This window comes from Pseudochaenichthys georgianus, chromosome 4, assembly GCF_902827115.2.
Source record: "Pseudochaenichthys georgianus chromosome 4, fPseGeo1.2, whole genome shotgun sequence".
Taxonomy (NCBI): Eukaryota; Metazoa; Chordata; class Actinopteri; order Perciformes; family Channichthyidae; genus Pseudochaenichthys; species Pseudochaenichthys georgianus.
In genome coordinates, this window is record NC_047506.1 from 25720976 (window position 1) to 25743926 (window position 22951).

A 22951-nucleotide genomic window follows, 5' to 3' on the forward strand; every position below is an offset into this window, starting at 1 on the left:
TGCAATGAATTATATAGCCAACATGTTCAAATGTAATGACTTTAATTATTTTATTCATTTCCAGGGCTTGAAAAGAAGATTTCCGGGTATCCAAAGGACTTCATCCGGATGTTGACAATGTTAAAAGACCAGTAAGGTAATTTAGGCTGATGAAATGATAATAGGAAGTCAAAGGGATACCGTGTAAGTCCGTGAGTACAGGAGAATGTTACAGAAAGAAACACATCATTGATTAGCTGCATTTATATTCACATTCAACCACAGCACAAAGAACAACGTCTTATTTCCGTGCAGATCTTTCCCTTTGAAGAAAAGACACATGCTATTTTCTCACATCTCTAATAAACCACTTTGATTTACTCAAAGGAAACTGACACTGATTATCTTTAACAGTTTAGAGCTCTTTCATCACTTCAGTAATTTTCTCCAGTGCTTTCAAAGAAGCAACAGGTCCCAAAAACAAGTTGCTTTCGCCTGCACTGGTTATTTTATCAACCTTTTGCATCTTAAATTTGAAATGAATCAAAGGTGTTTCTTTAAAGCAAAATGTGCTGCATCCCAGAAAATAAAGCACTAGTCTAAATAAACAAAAAGCTGTGTTTGGAGGGAGTAAAAAGTGAGATCATTTTGAATACAAATGTGTTTCCCTTGAGGATGAATTTATCCCAGCAGGTCTGTATCACTGAAGCCCCCCTCTGCTGGGGGCTGGGGGCTGGCCTCCTCTGCCAGGCCATGTGTGGGTGCTGCGGGGGGGATGGGGTTGAAAGGTTTCCAGGGGTTGGACGGGCAGTGGAAGGGGCTGTCGTTCCCAGCTTCTGCACCCATGTCCGGGGAGGAGGGGGGTTTGGATGCAGTGGTGTCCTCCTCAGAAGACTCTTCGTTGGCCGAAGCCTTGCCGGTGGAGGGTGGGCTGGTTGTGGTTGGAGGCGAGGTGATGGAGGGGAATTCTAACAGGATGTTCCTGAGAGGAGACCAGCCCGGGGGACGACGCCTGATAAACATCTGGAGAAGGAATACAGTAAGACACTTAGCAACTGGACGGTTTTACATTTTAGAATGAAAGTATTGTGATTGAATTGTAAAATGGGAAAGATGAAAAAGTATGGACATCCTATTTTACAAAGTCTATCCTTTTTATCTTTAAGTTTGTATTTTGTTGGTCGAACGCACTTATTGTAAGTCGCTTTGGATAAAAGCGTCAGATAAATGCAATGTAATGTAATGTAAGGTTTATAGTATGTAACTGTGATAGATCTTATTTGGCATGTTGCATGTTGTCTTTTATTTACAGCATACAAACTCGAATGTCTACATTTCACTTTCAAGATATATCACTATCTAGTATTTGAGCAGTGAGAGCTGAACTTATGTTATATAGTACTTTTACTTTCAATTAAAATAGAGTTGTTTATCATAGATTCAATTAAGTCGATGTGCTCTTTATTCCATTTCTAAAACAGGCTGAATGTTTGAGCATCTTGTGGAAGTGGGTCTCACCGTGGGCAGCGCCCCTTGTTCACACTGTATATTGGCCTGTGGGACCTCAAACCTCCATGGTGCTACATCCACTGTAGAGTTACAGTTGGCAAACTCCTACACACAAACAGAGAGCGAGAGAGACACATCAGTCTAATAAATGTGGAGCATTGGATGGATCACATACGGGTCATGGGGCAGAGACAAAAAACAACCACTGAGAGACACAATAGACGAAAAAGAAAATAATAAAGAACGCAACATCACACAAAGCCAAATAAAGCCACCATCAAGAAACACAAGGACAACAAAAGGACACACAATGACCCAAAGACACACAGAATGACCACAACGAGACACAGATTGACCACTTTCAGAACCAAAACAAACACAAAGATACAGAAAACAGCAACACGGAGACTCGTAACAGCGACAGAAAGACACAAAACAACTAAAAAGACACAAAATACAACCACATAGAGACACAGAACGACCACATACAACAACAACAACAACAACAACAACAACAACAAAGACTATGTCTGTGCTTACCACATTCTCACTATCAGGGACACACAGCTCGTTGAGTTCTTTGTGTTCACTCTTGGGACAGGTGGTCCTCCTCATATCAAAACTCAGCTTGAACCTGAATCCTGCGATGACCTACAGGGAAACAGATACAGATGCAGACAGTAAAGAAAAACCTTCTTCTTCTCCTCTTCATCTTCACCTCTCTCCTCATATCAACCCGTTTCTACCTGTCTGGTGGAGCGGCCCACATAGTGCAGGGTAAACAGGTGAGTCGAGTCGGATATGGAGTTATACTTGGAGATGGAGACAGAGAGAGGAACCCTGAGATCCTCTGAGTTCTCATCGACCTCTGTCGGGCATCCCAAACAGATAGATTTCTCTGGGACAACGTAATCATCTGGAGAGGAGAAAGATGGTGGAGAGAAATAAAGAATGTGAAGACAGCAGATTGACTGGGCTAATCATGCGGTTAATTCAAACCACAAAACCTACTTTCTGTAAGACCAGATCCAACTGAAGCAATCTACAAAACAATACCAGTATTATTTTTCCAAGCTGTGCCTTTAAAAGTTGCAAAACATAGGGAACGTTATCAGCACACTAGATGTTCATCTTCCCATGCAAGATATACGTTCAGAATATGAAGGTACCTGAAATGTGTTCCTAAGTAAAGTACTTGAGTAAATGTATGTAAATATGAAGCGTCACATGACAACAAATTAAAGTATTGATCAACTGGGCCTGCATGTAATATCATATGTCTAAGTTAAAAAATATACTTTCGATCATTTTGAAAAACATTTCTCTATCAAATTTAGTTCAGGTTTCTGCCAACAAAAGTAGTTATTTTGGATGTATTTATTACTATCCTGTTTATGTCTCTGTTTTACTAGCTTTGAAGGGTCGCTTCAGTTCTTGAATCTTGAATCACAAATGTTCAATATTTTTTTCACACTGCAGGAAACACGAGACGAAAAGGCTTTATCTTTTATCTCCAGACTTTAATTACGTTTGATATTTTTTTAAAGTATAGTTCTAGGTTTGGTTGGTGATGGTGGATTAGATAGAACTAACCCTCTCCATATTTTCTTATTTGTTTGAGAAAAAAGCTGGATAATCTTGTGTCATAACTGATAAAACAATAATATGACACTTGGTTATTTTCACTCACCGAGCAGGCAATCCACCTGTCGAGTGTGTGCCTCTGTCTCCGTCATGTAGACAGTGGCATTGCATGAAATTGGTTTCTGAAAAGAAAAACAGCTCAGATGATTTAATTTGTTTTAATCAAAGACTGTATAATCCATGCCTTTACATAACATATTGCTACCAATTTAAGAAATGTTGTTCTCCCTTAAAGGTCCCTATTATATTGTTTTTCATCAGTATATTATATGTCACAGTTATAAAACATGGCTCTGAAGTGCTTGGCTCCAAATACCAAACAGATTATGCATTGTAGCATCCCATAATCCTCTCTGTTTCAGCCCTATTTCGATTGATTTTGATTTTATACTTTATTAATCCCCGTGGGGAAATTGTTTCTCTGCATTTGACCCATCCTGTGTTAGGAGCAGTGTGCTGCCATTTTGAACGGCGCCCGGGAAGCAGTGTGGGGAACGGTGCCTTGCTCAGGGACACCTCGGTATTGGTCTTGCCGGGACTTGAACTGGTGACCTTCCAGTTGCCAAGCCAGAGTGCTGATTCTCTGTCTTTTAAGGAGCCACCCCAACACCCCTCTGAGAGATATTTGGTTAAAAAGAACACAATGGGGCTCTAGGAGGAGATTCAGGTGATCAGGTGGGCGGGTGTTACCTTGGTTGATGTTTACTGTGTGTCACTGCTAACAAACCCATGGGTCTCTGCAGCTGTTTTGCTCTCTCATTATTACCTCTCTTCCGTTGGGCAGATAGTTGCAGACAGTCCAGGGTTTGTTGCTGCCAGCTAGACAGTCGCTCCTCCTGGTGGCGAACTGCAGTGAGTACACTGAGTCGGAGCCATTCTCTGACTGGACACACACACACACACACACACACACACACACACACACACACACACACACACACACACACACACACACACACAAACATGTTCAGTGTACCAGAGGTCATAGTGTGTAAACATGTTTTCTTTAAATGTCTTATCATCCCACAGCTTTAGTTCCTGTTGTTTCACCAGTTTCATCTCTAATATGATACTTTAAAAAAAAAAAACAGGAGTCCACAATCGCCACATGTGAATTATTATTATTGTTAATATTATTATTATATTGCATAATAAGTAAAACAGTTAAAACCTCAATAAAGCTCATGAAATAATTGCATTGTCCTAGTTATTGCCAATGTGTGTATTATATTCTTTAGCAGCATTATGGTGTCGAGCAGATTCAAAATGTTTAGTTTTGCACATTTCACCCTTTTGTTTTTTAAATGTATTGACTATATTAACCACCCTTCATTGTTAGTATGTCTAATACTAACTGAGTCCCTCTTACAAGTAGGACAGTGTCAGTATCTACAACAATGCAACACTGTAAGAGTAACCATTTTCCTCAAAAAAACCTACAGTAGCATGTCACACACATCATTTTTTCCATCACCGTACCTTGCTGGCTGACAGTATCTGAAACAGGGCCAAGTTGTGTCCGGTGCTCAGCCTCTCGTTGAACTTGTTCACGGCGCTGCTGACGGCTCTGTCCACAGACGGGTCGTCACAGAATATCAGAACGCCAGGCTGCACCTCCGGTGAAAAGAAAAAATATAATCAGATCCTGATGTTTCTGACAAGAAGGTGAGGACTTGAATTTTCTCCTCCTTCATTAGTGAAATATAATGTTCTTTATTCCACAACATTTATCTGACAGTTACCAGTTACTTTACAGATAACATTTTAAATACTAAACAAGTTCACTATATGAACAATTTGACTTTGCTCACAGTGTATTCTCATAATGCAACAAGGTTGTAGCTACAGTAGGGTTTCTGATTTCTTTCTGCTTACCCAGCCATAGACTGAGCTGTGGAGGCACAGCAGGCCGAGCACACAAAGCCCCGCTCCGCTCCTCATCATCTGATCTTGATGGATGTTTCTGCTCTGCTTCACAGGAAATAACAGTAAATATAACAACAGAGAGTGAACACATCAATCCACAGTTTACCAATGTAATGAAAGTGTATTTCATGTCGAAATGACCTTCTTACCCTGGCAGCGTGAGTCGCAAATGTCTTATTTCTGCCTGAATCAGAAACAATTTTAAGCTTTCAAAATGATTTAATGCAAATATTTAATATAGCATTACTTACAGTTTATGAAGGTGAATGACTGCTGTCGATGTCGCTGTGCTTGAAGAGATAAATGAATGAGTGAAGTTCTCCTGAAACTGTGGGTGGGTATCCTGGGAAAAATAATGACACACTGATAGACACATACACAGGGGACAGGAGGGCACACACACACCAAGACACACACACACACACACACACACACACACACACACACACACACACACACACACACACACACACACACACGCATGGATGCTCAGTCGGTAAAAGGAGAGTAAATGTTTGCTCTCTAGTTTGCCCTCCTACTTGTCAAATCAATACGACTGTCAGTATCCAAGAAAGGGGAGAGTATTTAAAGAGGTAACATCTTCCTTCCTAGTGAATTTAAATGAGCAAACGCTCTAATACCTAAATACACACACACACATTTTAACACACAAAGAAGCATGTATGTTTGAACATAAACATAACTAACTGTACGTGTTTAGGGGCCATTGTGTGTGTGCATGTGCGTGTGCGTGTGTGTTTGTGTGTGCTTGTGTGTGCTTGTGTGTGTCTTTGTGTTTGCTTGCTGTGTGCTTTCACTGGTACTTTGTCCCTGTCGACCTTTGGCCTCTACCACTCTGTTTTCCTCACAGGTCCTCAGTGAAATGAGGTGAAAGCTGCACAGTTGTTACACTCCATAAATGACAGTATCATCCAGACATTGTGTTTGCTGTGTCTATGGGCAGCCTCTGTACAGGAATACACCAAGTTCACTGAGTGCACATGCCAACCGATGGGACGCAAACGGAGACCTCCTCCAGAGTTGTCTAAGTTTATGGCATCGAATGTTATTTACTGCCACTAGGGGTCCCTCAATTAAAACAATGAGAAAAGACAGAATTGTATGCCTTTCATAACTTCCAAGGATTACTTAATTCTTCATCATTCAGGAGGTTTTGACTGGTAGCTGAGTTCTCCGTAGATAAATCACCTGGTATATCAATAAGGTAAAACATAGACAAAGGAAATAAATATGGGAACAAATGAAAACATGGAGTTAAATGCCAAAGAAAACAAAGCCTTGTCTTGGTTAAAATTATGGATTTCTTTGAGAAAATGTGGGATATTGAAGTGCTCTTATTAACACATTTCTAACATAGGTTATTTAGACATTTTATCGTTACAATTTTACTAAGAGGAGTCACATTTTAATAAAAGGATAAAGGAAAACTCAAATTATTTAGTTATTTTTACTTTACAAAATACTCAAATAAAACAAATTAGTTTCGATTCAATATTTCAATGTAAACCAACAGTATAGCAGCAGCAGCAGCAGCAGCAGCAGCAGCAGCAGCTGTGTATCTTAACCAAGCCAGTAAGTACTCAAATATTTTTATTTTAGTAAAACAATACCACACTGTAAAAATACTATGTTACAACTATATTCCTAAATTCAATTATTAGAAACAAAGAACAAGTTCATAATATAAATAAGTTAAATGAATTAAATTAGATAACTGATATATTAAGATATAACATCAGTCACACATGAAAGGCAGTTTTGTAACTTTAGAAATATACATATTGTTGTTAATGCTCAAAGTCCCCAACTTCTAAGACACTAACAAAAGCAACATGTTGTCAAGGTGACATATTTAGCACATAAAGTTAGAGCTACATGCTTCTGACTCAGAGTTTTACCATCATAAAGTTTCCATCCGAGGTGTCAGCTCACCGCCTCCTGTGACTCTGCACTTCCTGTGCACGGCTCCTTTGGGTGTCAAGGTGGTCGACAGTTTCACATTTAGAAGCAAAACCACAACTGAAGCACTCACACGGCTCCCATCACTGCTGCATTATTCTCCTTTCTGCTGTTTTCTGTTGACTATGATGCTAAAGGCTCAAACAGGTGGATGGTGTCTCATAATCCTGGCTATTATTGCAGGTAAGTTTGATTTTCTAATCTCATTACACCCTTATAGTGCGCTTCTCCACAGACTGGTCAACTTCTCAACTTAATGCAGCATTTATGGGAGACTTCCTCCAGATTATAGAGAGGGTTTTCACATCCATATTGCCCACACAACTAAACTCAAATACAATTTAAAAAAGGTAATGCAAAGTTAAAAACAATAACCTAAAGGATATTTTCTTTTTTTGTGATTTTCTTTTACCTCAAATCCACTAAAGTATAAAAAATGGTTTGAGATTTGGAATCTTGTCAGATTTTATAGATCAATTTGTGGGATTGTCCTCAAAACAAAATTAAACTGTTATTTGAAACCAGAGCTGAACTCCAAGTGTCTCTTGGCACAAAGTTACAAAGGACCCCATTCAGTATTACTGTACTGTGCATGCAAGGAAGTAATAATGATAGGAGTGAACATGTGATTGAGACATTTTAACTGATTATTTCTTAATTTATATTTCTTAATTTGAAATAAAATGGTCATCTTCATAATGCTGTGTTGCCTTCTCTGTGAAAACCTAGTGCTTTGTCATAAATGAGGATGTTCTGGTTTCCTCTCTCACACAGAAATCTACATTTAAGGGTTTAACACATGTTTCTTTCTTTCTTAATCTGCAGTTAAAAGCATACAGATGGTATGAAAATAAACTGAGATAAAAACATTGAGGACAAGGTTTGCAGCAGCAGCTTTCATGCAATGTGTTATTATGTGTAATTGTTCAATTACTGTAATTATTGCTTTAAACCAATGTCAAGACAGCCTCATTCTTACTTCATAACCAAGTAATTTACCAAGTAAAATGTACTTGTTGCAAAGTGGACATGCCTGGCAAAAATGTTTTTGTTTTCCTATTCTATTTAGACTTTCTTCAAAAATGTCCAATCCAAGATTCTGTTAGAGGCAGGTTAACAAACGTGGACAAATACCGAGCATTCCAGCATGTCTGTGTGCTGGCTGGTTTCTTGGCACATAACTGAATATGTGTCTGCTGTGTGCAATATGTATAAAATAGATAACCAGATGTTGATAGTGACACGTCTCTTCTCCCCCAGGTGTCCAGCTCCAGGAAAATGAGCGCTCTGTCCAGCCTGCGTCTGAGCCTCACGTCTACAGGCCGGCGCTGCAGCCCACTGAGACCGCCCCTCCAATAGGTACACACCAATCCCTTTTGGATAAAACATAAATTATTTGCACCACAGCAAATGTACCTACAGTTAAATGTAGACCTAATTGGGTTTAAAGTTTTAAAGGGAAAGTAAAACAAATAATTCAAGTCAAAACATTGAGGGCTCTTTTGTACGGAGCCAGAAGTTATTAATAAAATAAAAACAGATTGTCACTAATTCAAGTTAACCCTTCTCTTGCGTTAGGTCATACCCCCCTTCCCATGCTATTTTCGGTCAAAATTGACCGGTGTGTTTTGCACAGTGATATCTCTGGAACCCCTTATCCAATTTTGATGGTTGACATCTCCTTTGAACAGTCAAAGCAAGTAGAATCAAGGGATGACAGACAGAATGACACCAGGGGTGAATTTCATATTATTTTTGGCAGTAAGTTCAAAGATAGTGCTTATTTTACATTACTGTATATTATAAAAATGCTTGCCATGTAGGCTGTATTTACTGGAGATGGAAATGATTTAGTTAGTGTTGTAGCTGAGATTCTTCCCGTTCCAATGATGTATGTATTGATTTGATACAAGCAAGCCAGTGTTTCATGTCATGGTCCAGACCCACCGGTGGGCCCATCAAGTTCAGCATTCACTGTGATGAATATAAACAACCCAGTCTCACGGCATTTCGTGTTCACCAACACGATTTTTAATCTATTGATTCGTGTTCACCAACACGATTTGCCCCTTTTTTTCGTGTTGCACAGCACGATTTTAAAAGCAATGTATTTCTACTGCCTGCAGCACGTCTTTTTCTCCGGTCGGGTCGTGGGAGACCGGAAGCTGTGTGGTTCATAAAAACATGTTCTTACTCAATATCAAGCCACAATTATTGCTTTTATTTTAAATCGTATAATTTCGGACTTTTGTTGCCGTCTGTGAGGAAAATAAATGGGGCTCAGACTATAAATGGGGCTCAGAGCCTCAGAATACGGAAATCTGTATTTTTAAATATTTCTTCCTTCTAAATGACATCAAAACGCATTTTAATGGCCAAATGAACCTTAAAATAGGCATTTTCCACCGAGAATAACACGAAGGTCGGCCATCGTTGTTGATCACGTGGTCTATCAAGGTCTATGGGACGCCCTGCCCGTAGAAGCCTGACGATCAAGGGGTCCGCTGTCCGCAATGAAGGTCTATGGGACGCCCTGCCCGTAGAAGCCTGACGGGCAAGGGGTACCCTGTACGTAATATAGCGACGGGGAGGGGCCCTGACCGTCCGTCAATATGTGACGGGGTGTGTGTGTGTGTGTGTGTGTGTGTGTGTGTGTGTGTGGTGTGTGTGTGTGTGTGTGTGTGTGTGTGTGTGTGTGTGTGTGTGTGTGTGTGTGTGTGTGTGTGTGTGTGTGTGTGTGCTCACGTGTGTTCCGCACATGGTTTTGGCAATGCAAACTTGTGGAATGTCACCTCAGGCTCCTCTCCCTCAGAGGCTTCTATCTCAGGAGCCTTTTCCTCAGAGGCTTCTATCTATTCTCCCTCAGGTGCCTCTTCCTGGTCTGTTGTAGGCTCATAATCTGGATCGCTGTTGTCTTCCATTTCTGAGACATCTTTCTCTATCTCCTCTTCATCTGGTTCAATCTCCTCTTCATCTGGTTAAAAAATTTGTCCAGAGCCCCTCGTACAGAAAATAGCGTAATCGGTCGCCTGCTCATTGTGTCAATGAGTCAAATGTGAGCAAGGCACAAATATAACTGCTTGAGAGCCAGTAAGAGAGGCGCATTTACAGTAGTGTGAGAAAGTGAGAGGTTTGTATTTCTCGAGGGGCACAGAGCTTGGACCTGTGAGAAGGTATGATACATTGTATCATACAGCGCGAGAAAGGGAGAGGTTCCTGTAGCGTGTGATGTGTGGCCTAGCATTAGTATACTTGTGGGCAGTACTCAAGTTGTAAAAATAAATCAGGGGGGATGGTGGATTTTATCATATGGGGACATAATGTGTGCTGATAACCCGCCGAGGGTGGGAGACCAACCAGCATAAAGATAATTATTATACTCCTAAAACAACATGCATGTTATGGATGTTCAGATACTCCTTTCATTGCTCTTGACCAAGGCACCTCAGAATTAGAGTCGGTCCCCGGGCTGCCATGACACCACTAACATTTAGGGTAGAATGCAGAGGACAATTAGTGCAAAATCTTTTTTTCACTTTAATTTAAAGGGGGGGAGGGGATACAAAAATGTGGTTATAATGGAAGTATATGGTACACATCTTGTAGGTTAACAGTCCCTCATTTATTATTCAGATGGATCAACTGATTATACTAATAATAAAGTCCAAATAGTTTTTAGAATATTGAATTATATTGTATTTTTTCAAAAAAGCAGTTACTGGTATACGATCAAAACTGGTATCTAAAGGGTTACATTTGTATCGTAATTAATTAAATCATTATGTAAATTCTTCATGAAAAATGTGAGGAAAAAATTTAGAAAAATATTGATCCGTCATCATTTTATTGCAGTTCAAATACAAATATTTTATGTTAACATTCTCAATGTTACTTTTTTTAACAGGGCATTAAGTGCAAATTGAAATTGTTTACAAAATATGAAATATATTAAAAGATTATACAGATAATACAAAATAGGACCAATGTTGTCAATGGCTGCCTACTCCACTCTCCCCCATCTCATAGAAGTTTCCAAAGATTTTCATAATCATGCTTTTTGGTCTCAATTTTTCTGGCTCTTGCTTTCGGATTGTTAGCTAAGCAATGGCTTTGAAGCCAAGTCTTGACATATACCTCTGGTCTGAAATTGTTCAGTGGAGGGCCAACACACTTGATGAAAAGCAAGGCTGACATGCTTTTTACCTCTAGGGAGCTTCTAGTTGTGGTTAAAATGTTCATCTGACTAAACCCACGTTCACACTCAGCTGTGGAGATGACCAGAGTGTTCACTGCTTGAAGGAGGGGTTTCAGCTCTTCTGGTGCTGGTGGTATCATTTCATCAACAGTTGTGAGTCTTACCAGTAGCTAACACGAGAGAAAAACGTATAACGTATGGACTGCTTATGTCCATAGATTCCACCTTTGGTGACTAAAGTAGTGAGTAATGACTACGATTACTGACTCTTGACTTACCTGAAATGTAATTTTTAGTATTTTTAAATATGAAGTCCCTCAGATCGCGTTGTCCTCCTGGTTGCTTTGCCATTGTGATGACCGTTACCTGCGCTTCTGGCATCGATCAAATAGGCGCATCACGGTGCTCTGGCGCCCTCTAGGGCACTCGCATAGTATAGCGTCAGTGACTTGGTAAAAATGTCATTGCGTGTGTGCGTGCTCCCTCGCCCACAGTATTTTACTCAAAATGCGCAAAATTAATGTTGAAATAGCAGTAATACCAGTGCCACGTTTATTGATAAAATTACATAAGGGATGGAAAGGGGGAATGGCAGTTTTAGAAGGGGGATGATTTTGACCGTTTTTATTTCAGGGGGGATGCCATCCCCCCTCATCCCCACTCAACTCGAGTACTGCTTGTGGGGACCTAAATCTGTTTACACAGTCACGTTTGGGGACTCTCCTCCCTTATGGGGACAAATTGGAGGTCCCCATGAGGGGAATCATTAATTTTAGGGTAAGGTTAAGGGTAAATGTTAGGGTTAGGCATGTGTTGGTTATGGTTAAGGTTAGGATAAGTCTCCAGGAAATGCATGTAAGTCAATGTAATGTCCCCTGAAGTGATGTATACATTGTGTGTGTGTGTGTGTGTGTGTGTGTGTGTGTGTGTGTGTGTGTGTGTGTGTGTGTGTGTGTGTGTGTGTGTGTGTGTGTGTGTGTGTGTGTGTGTGTGTGTGTGTGTGCGTGCGTGCGTGCGTGTGTGTGTGAGAGAGACTAGCATTACCATACTTGTGGGGACCTAAATCTGTTTACATAGGCACGTGTGGGGACTCGCCTCCCTTATGGGGACAAATTGGAGGTCCCCATGAGGGGAATCATTAATTTTAGGGTGAAGACTTGGTTAGGTTTAGGGTTAGGGTAAGGGTTAGGGTTAGGCATGTGTTGGTTATGGTTAAGGTTAGGATAAGTCTCTAGGAAATGCATGTAAGTCAATGTAATGTCCCCTGAAGTGATGTATACATGGTGTGTGTGTGTGTGTGTGTGTGTGTGTGTGTGTGTGTGTGTGTGTGTGTGTGTGTGTGTGTGTGTGTGTGTGTGTGTGTGTGTGTGTGTGTGTGTGTGTGTGTGTGTGTGTGTGTGTGTGTGTGTGTGTGTGTGTGTGTGTGTGTGTGATAAATAACTCAAAATGCAATGCAAGTGGTGATCATCAAGTGTATTATGTTCAGAGGCCTAGTCGGGAGGATAACATAAAGTATTGAGGCAAGTGGATGAAAAACACAATATTTATGATTAAAATAAAAGTAATTCGGTCACTTTTGACCCGAAACGCAAGAGAAGGGTTAAATGACCTTTGGCTGTCTGTGTTAATGTATATTTCTATGTGTGTTTGTGCACAGGGACCTACAAGCATGTGGGAAAATCCTGCATAAAAGCCACCATGGGAGTACAGTACATTATCATTGAAAAAAAGGTTAGTGTGTGTTTGTGTTTGGGTGTACAGTATGCGTGCGTGTGTGTTTTCCTCTGTGTATTTTTGTCCTTTTTTTTGTATTTCAGCACATTTCTCCCAGCGTGCGTGTTCATTTCTGCATGTCTTCGTGTTTGTTTCACTGTTCAAACAAAAGAAAACTAAAATGTCCGTAACAATCTATTTAAAAACAAATAACAAGACGTGTGTGCTCTGGTGGAGGTGATACATTATAATTTAAATGTTAATTTGTTTTTGCTCCAGTACTTGTCTGGTGACTGATTGGAGACAATGAAATCTGACACTGTCTAAGTCATATTTATCTCCTGTGTGCATTCAGAAGGCTTGGTATTACAACCTGGAGCCCTCCAGGGTCAGGACGGGGGGGTCCTGTGGTGAAGAAGCTGCTGTCCTCTCTCTCACACTGCCTGACAATGCTGCCAGGCTGCAGCTCACCTTCAGAAAGGTACACCAAATGTCATACATCCCCGTTTCCTTCAAAGTGTGCATTTTCTTCCACTGTCCGGAGATATGCAGGCAATGGTGGAATGTAAATTGACTATACTTAAACTCAAGTACTATACACATTTGAGGTAATTGTAATTGAGTGTTGATTTTATGCAACTTGTACATCTAGACCACTACATCTCAGAGGCAAAACTTGTATTTCTTACTCCGTTATATCTATATGAGCACTTAAGTTTAGTCAATTTTTCATACCATCATGTCCAACCTGATCTCACCAGAATGCGTGACTCCACCACGACTTCTTAACACCACAATGCGTGGTGGAGTCACGAACTTTGTTACATTTGCGTGTCTGCACCACGCAAACAACCCCAAGTGAATGAGGCTCCTTTGTCGTGGTGCACACACGCATTTCTACCACATCCTGCAGTGAGCTTTTATTCTATAAAACGTTTTTAAAATCTACTTTATAGCTTGTAGTAACTCACGGGAGGCTTCTTTTATTTTATTTGTATTCATAATAATTTTTATTTTTCGTCAGAATGTATTATGGTGCATTAGTTACACATTTTTGTTCTCAAAAAACAGTGCATTGTGTGTAATACAACTGTGATTTGTATTACATTAGTTAGTTTTTAAGGAAGGCCAGAGCTTCAGCTGTGTCAAATAGATTGTTCCCTAGTTAACGTTTTTTAAAAGAACATTATATTCCGATTTGATCATGTCCCCTTTACTGTATTACGGAGAGCAATGTGAGCATCCATTCCCATTGGATAACGGAGGATTTTACACCCGGAAGTAAGTATTCCCCTTACTATCGATTGATTTTACAGTGATATCTGCACTACTCATCAACTAAAATACACCAGATTATCCTTGTTGATTACACAACATTGATTGGTTTAAATTGTGTACAATGCTTTCGTAATTTTCCCCTTCGATTCGGAGAAACAAATATTTGTTCAGTTTAAGATGGCCGAAGACACTACACTACCCAGAATCCTCAGCTATCGTTTGGGACTACACCATGTGCTTTGCTTGACAAACCCCGTGGTTTGTCCTCAAGCTCTGTGATTGGATGTTGGATGTTGAAGTTTACGCTGAGTGACAAACAGCATTTTGGAATGGAATGAAACCCATCGACGGCACACTATTCAAAACAGGAATCGAACGTCTCCGAGGGGGAACTGGAGAGGGAACTTGAGATGGAAACAGAGAGGGGACTCGAACAGAGACTAAAGAGGGGATTAGAGGAGAGACTAGAGGAGGGACTAGAAGAGTAACTAGAGAAGGGAACTCGAGAGGGAAACTAGAGAGGGGACTCGAGGAGGAACCAGTGGAGGGAACTCGAGATGGGACCGTGGCAGCCGGGACCAGATCCGGGTCTGGAACCAAGGCAGCTGGGGTCGGGACCATGGCTGCTGGGACCAGAACTGGGACCGAAACCCTGGCTGCAGGGACCGGAATTGAAGCCAGAAACATGGTTGCTGAAGCCAGAATCCTGTCTATAAGCTCCAGCTTCGACGCCGGAAACACGGCCGTATAGGGCGCTCCCGGAGCCGGGACCATAGCCGCTGGGGCCGGCCCTGGAGCCGGAAACATGGCTGTATGATCCAGCTCTGGAGCCCGGATCATGACTGTGTGGGGCGGTCCCGGAAACATGGCTGCGGGAGCCTGCACTGGGGCAGGGACCATGGCTGCTGGGGCCGGGACTGGAACCGTGGCTGCTGGGGCCGAAACCGTGGCTGCTGGGGCCAGGACTGAGGCTGGAACCATGGCTGCTGGCGCCTGTACTGGGACCATGGCTGCTGGGGCCCGGGCTCCTTGTCTGGCCTTGCGACGACTCCTCTTAGCAGCCGCCTGAATGCTCCGTGGGCCTCCATAATCCTGATGAGTTCCAGCATAAGACTCATGAATAGGAGCAGGAACTGGGACAGAAGCATGGGTTGACCCCAGACGGACCACTCCGAGACGTCTGTAGTCAGCAGGCTGGAACTCACACCTCCAGAGGAAGTCCAACATCCAGTCAGGTAAGAATTCCACCAAGTCGGGCTTCTCCATCGCCAACCGGTGCGCCTCTACCAGGGCGGCCTCCTTCAGCCGAACACTGGACGCTTCCTTCCACCAATCGTGGCAACATTCCAAAGGAAAAGAAAACTGTTGCAGCTCCACCTCAAAAGGGTCATCTGCTGGGTCCATTTCTGGTTGGGTCATTCTGTCACGGATGAGTGAAGGAAGCAGGACCCAAATGCAGATAACTCTTGAGAAACCCTTTATTTCAAGGATACAGACAAATACAGAACAGAACACTCTCCGGTGAACTCCGTCACCAACAAACAATGACCCAACACTGAACACAGACAGAGACAAGACTAAATACAAGAAGGGGTAATCATGACAACGAGAAACAGCCGGGCAGGGGAGGAGAAACACAAGGACAACAGGTGAACACAATCGGGTAATCAGGGAGGGAAACAGACAGAAAGCAGACAGGCAGGAAATGGGGGTGAACACTTAACACAATAAGACAGGAAACCCAAAGACAAGAAAAACACCAACACAGACAAAACTACAAACGTGACCTAACATGTGAATTGTGACAAAAATAGTAAAAAGTGAAATAGTGCAATAAGAGTCTATACAAGTGATTGGAATATATGATATATTAGACAAATCATTTCTAAGTAGCAGCCAGATGAATGTTATGGATGTTATTTCAAAGTTCAGGTGTTATGGCCTGTGGGATGAAACTGTCCCTGAGTCTGGTGGTTTTAGTCCGGATGTAAGATAAGATAAGATAAGATGGTACTTTATTGATCCCAATTTGGGACATTGTTTTTGTTGCAGCAGCATAAAAGGCATTTTACAATAAAACAAAACCACAAATAAATAAGAATAGAAAGAAAAGAAAAGAAAATAGAAAATATACGTGTTGAAATAGAAAACATACATGTAGATATTATATATGCAAATATACATATTCAAAAATATATGACAATGGAATATGGAATATCAAATATTGAACAGATTATATATGTGTACAATGTACAGCGAGGTTGTATTAGAGAAACTATGGAGCAGAGAGTTCTCTTCCAGCCAGAGGTGATTTGTTGTACAGAGTTATTGCAGTGGGCAGGAATGTGTTCCTGTATCGGTCCTTGTGACAGCGGAGCTGCAGCAGTCTGTTGGAGAAGGAGCTCCGTTGACTGTCCAGCTGCAGGTGGAGAGGATGGGTGGGGTTATCCATCATGGACAACAGCCTGTTCAGTGTCCTCCTCTCCACCACAGCTTCAAAGGGGTCCAGCTTGATGCCGATGACAGACCCAGCTTTCCTGATCAGTTTATTGATCCTGCTGGTGTCACCGGCTCTGATGCTGCCCCCCCAGCAGACCGCAGCAAAGAAGAGTGCACTGGCCACAACAGACTAGAAGATCTCCAGCATCTTGCTGCACACGTGGAAGGATCTCAGCTTCCTCAGAACATAGAGTCTGCTCATCCCCTTCTTGTACACAGCGTCAGTGTTGATCCTCCAGTTCAGCCCATAAGTGCACTCCCAGGTACTATAGTCCTCCACAACAGCCACATCCTCTCCTAGAATGCGGCTGTTGTGCCAGACGGCAGCAGACAGAACAGTTTGTGGCTGGGGTGATGGGGGTCTTTTATAATCCTGAGGGCTTTCTTTAAGGTTAACCTGGTATTTTTACTCCACGACATTTATTTTAGTTACTTTACAGATTCTGATTAATGATGTGAAATATAAACAACCCTTAAAGCAGACTTTAGTTACACCTGAGTAAAATTCAGGGAAGGTGATTGTCAAGTGCCAACAATCAGGAGAGATATTTGATTGGAGGACTGGCTTATCTAAAGCCAGTTGAGTAGTGTTATGGAAATCTAGGGCCCAACACAGAGCTGGAGAGTACAAGTCAAATGAACAATACAAATAAATGGTGAATCAAGCAAAGCTGTCTTTTGGTTATTTATTTGAAGCTTCAAATACACGATACAATAATATAAATATGTCACAAGTCGCACAGAGTATGAAAAGTCTGCGCGAGAGTGCGCAGAACAATGGAAAAGCAAAGGTTATATAGAAAAGGAGTGGGAAAGAGAACAATCTGGGTTCACACAGTCAGATTGTTGATGAGACACCCAGTGGCCTTGAGTAGATAGCATAACGGTTCTCAGAGCAGGGAAGTTCGTGATGTGTCTGACTGTGTATGAGTCTCCCAGTCTGCTGAAACAGCTGTGGCCTTGCAGAGACTGGGAAACTCATAAGAGAATATAATAGAATAATAATGGTAAAAGCACAACAAGAGGAAATAAGAAGCATTTGGTTTAAACATATGAAAGATATAATAAGGATAATAATAAGGATGATAATAATAAAAATTCCCACTACAGTAGCACTTGAAATGTTTTTGCTCTATGAAGCCTGATGTACTTATATGATTCTGTTTTCTTCAAGGTTGTATTTTGTTGGTCGAACGCACTTACTGTAAGTCGCTTTGGATAAAAGCGTCAGCTAAATGCAATGTAATGTAATGTAATGATTGTTGGTGCTTGAGAAGACTAAATATGTATCTGCAGATCCCTATAAAGTATATACATTACTCGTTATTCTCTACAAAACTGTATATAATTGCTATTTTGGACATCCCTTTTCAAGATTTCAATATTACTCTAAACGTGTAATAACGTGCTTTAACCAGTAGGTGGTTTGGGTTAAAAAGCTGTCAAGTTTACAGTGTTAACAAAATAAAATATACTGCTGTTTCTGGTTTAGTTTACGAAGGATATATTTAGTTACTGTTTTGATATTTGTAACACAAAAGCGATGGAAAAAACCCACAGCAACACAGAAAAGATGGTCTTAACATGAACCAGCGGTTTAATAGTTAATAAAAAACAATAATATCAAAACAAATTATTACTACTAACTTTATTGTGAAATTAAAACAGAACGGTAAAAGAATAGTTTCCGGTCTATTCTGAGCCCGATCTCTGTAGATAAATACAAATACAGAGCTACGATAGATGTGTAATATTTAATGCAGCCAAACCATTTATTACAATGCATTCATGTGATGACTTTCAAAGAGTAAAGCAAGCACTGCTGAATAAAGTAGGATTTATCTTTTACGAAACGTTTTTTTTCATATGGAATGCAGTTGGAGGTCAACCAATCACAGAGCTTGAGGCAACGCGGAACAATAGCTGAGGATTCTGGGTAGTGTAGTGTCTTCGGCCATCCTAAACTGAACAAATATTTGTTTCTCCGAATCGAAGGGGGAAATTACAAAAGCATTGTACACAATTTAAACCAATCAATGTTGTGTAATCAACAAGGATAATCTGGTGTTTTTTAGTCGATGAGTAGTGCAGATATCACTGTAAAATCAATCGACAGTAAAGAGAATGCTTACTTCCGGGTGTAAAATCCTCCGTTATCCAATGGGAATGGATGCTCACATTGCTCTCCGTAATACAATAAAGGGGACATGATCAAATCGGAATATAATGTTCTTTTAAACAACGTTAACTAAAGGGAACAATCTATTTGACACAGCTGAAGCTCTGGCCTTCCTTAAAAACTAACTAATGTAATACAAATCACAGTTGTATTACACACAATGCACTGTTTTTTGAGAACAAAAATTCGTAACTAATGCACCATAATACATTCTGACAAAAAATAAAAATTATTATGAATACAAATAAAATAAAAGAAGCCTCCCGTGAGTTACTACAAGCTATAAAGTAGATTTAAAAAACGTTTTATAGAATAAAAGCTCACTGCGGGACGTTGTAGAAATGCGTGTGTGCACCACGACAAAGGAGCCTCATTCACTTTACATTGGGGTTGTTTGCGTGGTGCAGACACGCAAATGTAACAAAGTTCGTGACTCCACCACGCATTGTGGTGTTAAGAAGTCGTGGTGGAGTCACGCATTCTGGTGAGATCAGGTTGTCATGTCAATTGTAATGCCTTAGAAAACACCTCATAAATGCAGTGATTATGGAACTATTAGCAATAGAACATCCAAAACATTCACATCAACAGATAAAGTAATGTTCATTAGAAAAATTGTTTTCAGAATTCATGCATTACTGGATCAGATTCAATCTCTTTTGTTTTTGTCTCCAGAAAGGGAATATGTTCTACGTCTACAATCTGACCGCTCACGTGTCTCCTCTGCCTGTGTGCCAAGGATGTTCCAGTAAGACCAGATCAAGAGATACAAATAGAGATGACATTTAGCTAATTTAGGCAATTACAAATCAACCCTGATAAATATGTAATGCGGGGTTCCTCAAGGCTCCATCTTAGGACCTTTGCTTTTTAATATTTATATGCTACCTCTGGCTGAAATTATTAAAAGAGCGATCTAAGCTATCACATCTATGCAGACGACACCCAGATTTATTTTAAAATTACACCGGGAGACTACTCTCCGATTAGAACACTGAGCAAGTGCATTGAGCACATCACTGACTGGATGACTCAGAACTTTCTCCAATTGAACAAACAAAAAACTGAGATCATTGTTTTTGGAGCAAAGAAGGACCGATTAAAAGTAATCACAGAGCTTCAGTCGGCAGACTACAAAGTAACTCACAAAGCAAGAAATCTGGGTGTAGTGATGGACTCAGACCTGCATTTTAACAGTCACATTACAACAGTTATTAGGTCTGCATACTACCACCTGAAGAATATATCAAGGATTAAAAAACTGGATTTAGAAAAACTTGCCCATGCTTTTATTTTCAGTAGACTTGACTACTGCAATAGTGTATTCACAGGGCTCACTAAAAAATATATCAGAAAGCTGCAGCTGATTCAGAACGCTGCTGCTCGAGTACTCACTGACACTAGAAAAGTGGATCACATCACTCCGGTTCTGAGATCATTACACTGGCTTCCAGTCTGCCAAAGAATTGATTTTAAAATACTACTGCTAGTTTTTAAATCTCTAAATGGCTTAGGACCGAGGTATATTGACGACCTACTCCATCACTATGAAGCATCCAGGAGTCTCAGGTCTTCTGGGTCGGGTCTGCTCCCTGTTCCGAGAATAACCACTAAACATGGAAAAGCAGCTTTTAGTTATTATGCCCCAACAATTTGGAACAAACTGCCTAAATCATGCACGTCTGCCGAAACAATTCCTATTTTTAAATCCCGACTAAAAACACACCTATTTGCCGCTGCTTTTAATTGAGCTGCCCACACTACAGTATGCCTTTTTAGTCATGTATTCTGTACCTGCTGTGTTTATTTAATATATTTCATTACCTTTGCTTTTTATGCCTGTTTTTAAATGCCTTTTTAATAATGTATTTATGTTGTATTTGTTCTTAAATGTCTTTTGCTTTTAATCTGTAAAGCACTTTGAATCACCACTTGCTGAAAAGTGCTATATAAATAAAATTGCCTTGCCTTGTCTTGCCTAGCTGTTATTTCTGATTCTGAACCTGCCCACACAGAGAACATAACCATCCTTGTCTAACATCCTTTCCTCACAGATAAGACTTACTCAGGTGTGTTGACGAATGGCAAGCTGTTTGCAGCGGCTGATGGACTGAGCTTCAAGTGCGAATCTGAGAATCTGCTTCTGACGTCTCCGGAGCTGAGGATCCGGCTGGTTCCTCTGCAGATACAGGCCTTCACTGTGCTCAAAGGACCCTACGGAAAAGGTGAATGGGTTGATCATTAGGCTCAAGGGGAAATATCCTTTATATAAAAAAGTATCTGCACTGGTAGATATAGAATTATGACAACATTTAGTCCTAAAACCGTAATTAATATCATAGTGAAAAGACAATTACAAACTCACATTGTTGAATAAAAGTAAATACACGCTTGACTACCCATATGGTATTGTCTGCTTCCTCTCTTGTGTTCAAACCATGGTTCAAACTCTTTTTAATGGTTTAAAAATCTAATTGGGCTTGTTTTCTGTTGTACAGTATCACATTATGTTCATGCTTTGAAAGCACTTCAGTTTTCCCTCATTCTGTGATTAATCTCAATCTAGGAAAACAGCTGGGAGTTTTGCCAGATACAGATGTGATCTATAATGTGAACTTTGAGCTTTCGATTTTTGAGAATCACACACAATGATAATAGATCCCATTGGACTGTGTTAACAGTAAATATCCTGAAACTAAAGCAGGTTTATTGCTGCTGTGTTATTGATCTAATCATTATGGAAAACAATGTTCGTGTTATAAATGTGAATTTCTGCACTGCAGCTTTAGATCTAAAGCAGTGTTTCTCAAACTTTTTCCTACCAAGGACCACCAATAAAAAAACACTCGCGGACCACCTAACTCCACAGATATCCAAATTCACATCGTTTTTCTAGAACAGATTACAAATCACCTGAAAATTGTACAAACAAGTGGGATGTGGTATACAAGCAAGTGGGATGAAGGTGTTGCGCTGGGCTATATCATGCAATTGAAAGTTAAACTTTAGCTCGCTCCATTGCGGAGATATTCCCGCGAGAGTGCGGAAAACTTAAATTTATTTATTTATTTCAAATGTGAAATTGTACCAATATACTCACCAGTGGTCCGCGGACCACACATTGAGAAGCACTGATCTAAGGGATTGATGTGTATGTGATATCTGCAAGTCATTCATCAGATCAGATTATATGGCTAAATGAAGGTACTCATTTGTTTCTGCATTTTGCTCTCCATGTTGTTTCAGAGGTGGAGTGTTGGGCTGACTTTACCAAGCGAGTTATCCCCATCATCCTCGGGGCCACAGTGGTGGGTCTTTTTCTCATCGCCTTGACGACCTTCCTGTTCATCAAAGACCGCCACAGAGAAGGATATGACAGGCTCTGAACTTCTGACAACTGGATCTAAAATATTAGTTCATCATATACTGTCACAAAAAGTTCTCAAATTAGCTCTCCTTAATTTAAAGCACAGCAGTCTAATGCCTATAAATCTTGACAATGTTGTTCCATTTATTTCTTTGACTATTATTTAATTATTTTTTCCAATTATAATTTGTAATCATCACAATTGGGTTTAAAATTTATTTTCCTTTTTATTCTGTATTTAATGATAACTTTTGTTCACAGCTGTGTGTTGTAATATTCATATTTGTGGCATATTCCAGAGTTAATTGATAAAAGGGATGAGCCCTGTTGACACACGCTTGTTAATGATTAAGTAAATAATCATAACAACGCTTGCTAACCTACATGTCAGAGATACTGTACTAGAAAATGAACATCGCATTTTGTTGTTGTTGTTGCTTTAATTGGTAATATAATGTATTTTGAATAAACAAATATTTCGTTATTACAGCAATTGAAATACTATAACTGCATAATATTGTAGTGTTACCAGAATACTTGTTAAAATTTGAACTTTTCATCTATTTTCCGTTCCATCATTTAATATGTTTTAAATTTATTATAAGTGGGATTCTCTCTACCTGTGTGACAGAGTAACGCTGCCCTCTGCTGGTGCTAAGTGCTCCCTGCAGCGTCCTCCCCA

General features: G+C 40.4%; 2 protein-coding genes across 8 annotated transcripts; one reads left to right on the forward strand and one right to left on the reverse strand.

Annotated features, from left to right (window-relative positions):
* Positions 1 to 25: 25 nt before the first annotated feature.
* kng1 (kininogen 1) lies at positions 26 to 5449 on the reverse strand. 7 transcript variants are annotated; one of them, XM_034081667.2, is made up of 10 exons: positions 5310 to 5449; positions 5208 to 5238; positions 5008 to 5100; positions 4612 to 4746; positions 3899 to 4015; positions 3179 to 3254; positions 2235 to 2404; positions 2029 to 2139; positions 1498 to 1593; positions 26 to 1002 (listed from the first exon to the last, which is right to left on the reverse strand). In XM_034081667.2, the coding sequence occupies exons 1-10, from the start codon at positions 5432 to 5434 to the stop codon at positions 661 to 663; spliced, it is 1296 nt and encodes a 431-aa protein (XP_033937558.1). In that variant the 5' UTR covers positions 5435 to 5449; the 3' UTR covers positions 26 to 660. The 7 variants fall into 7 exon arrangements, with proteins under 7 accessions (XP_033937558.1, XP_033937559.1, XP_033937557.1 ...); XM_034081668.2 differs by having other exon boundaries at positions 4612 to 4740; positions 5008 to 5103; XM_034081666.2 differs by having other exon boundaries at positions 5008 to 5103.
* A 1445-nt stretch (positions 5450 to 6894) lies between these two features.
* On the forward strand, positions 6895 to 22826 carry lamp3 (lysosomal associated membrane protein 3). The gene is made up of 7 exons (XM_034081563.2): positions 6895 to 7221; positions 8299 to 8397; positions 12891 to 12964; positions 13302 to 13427; positions 19578 to 19650; positions 20957 to 21127; positions 22149 to 22826. Exons 1-7 carry the CDS (start codon positions 7164 to 7166, stop codon positions 22286 to 22288), a joined length of 741 nt encoding a protein of 246 aa, XP_033937454.1. The 5' UTR covers positions 6895 to 7163; the 3' UTR covers positions 22289 to 22826.
* The last annotated feature ends 125 nt before the right edge of the window (positions 22827 to 22951 follow it).

Excerpts from the sequence above, each read along its gene's own strand:
- kng1 (XM_034081666.2), bottom strand. The coding sequence starts at position 5,434 with ATGTGTCTATCAGTGTGTCATTATTTTTCCCAGGATACCCACCCACAG. Across the intron at positions 5,104-5,207 it reads TTGCGACTCACGCTGCCAGG|CAGAGCAGAAACATCCATCA; the intron begins GTAAGAAGGTCA and ends TTTCCTGTGAAG. Across the intron at positions 4,016-4,611 it reads AGATACTGTCAGCCAGCAAG|TCAGAGAATGGCTCCGACTC; the intron begins GTACGGTGATGG and ends GTGTGTGTCCAG.
- lamp3 (XM_034081563.2), top strand. The coding sequence starts at position 7,164 with ATGATGCTAAAGGCTCAAACAGGTGGATGGTGTCTCATAATCCTGGCT. Across the intron at positions 12,965-13,301 it reads ACATTATCATTGAAAAAAAG|AAGGCTTGGTATTACAACCT; the intron begins GTTAGTGTGTGT and ends GTGTGCATTCAG. Across the intron at positions 13,428-19,577 it reads TGCAGCTCACCTTCAGAAAG|AAAGGGAATATGTTCTACGT; the intron begins GTACACCAAATG and ends TTTTGTCTCCAG.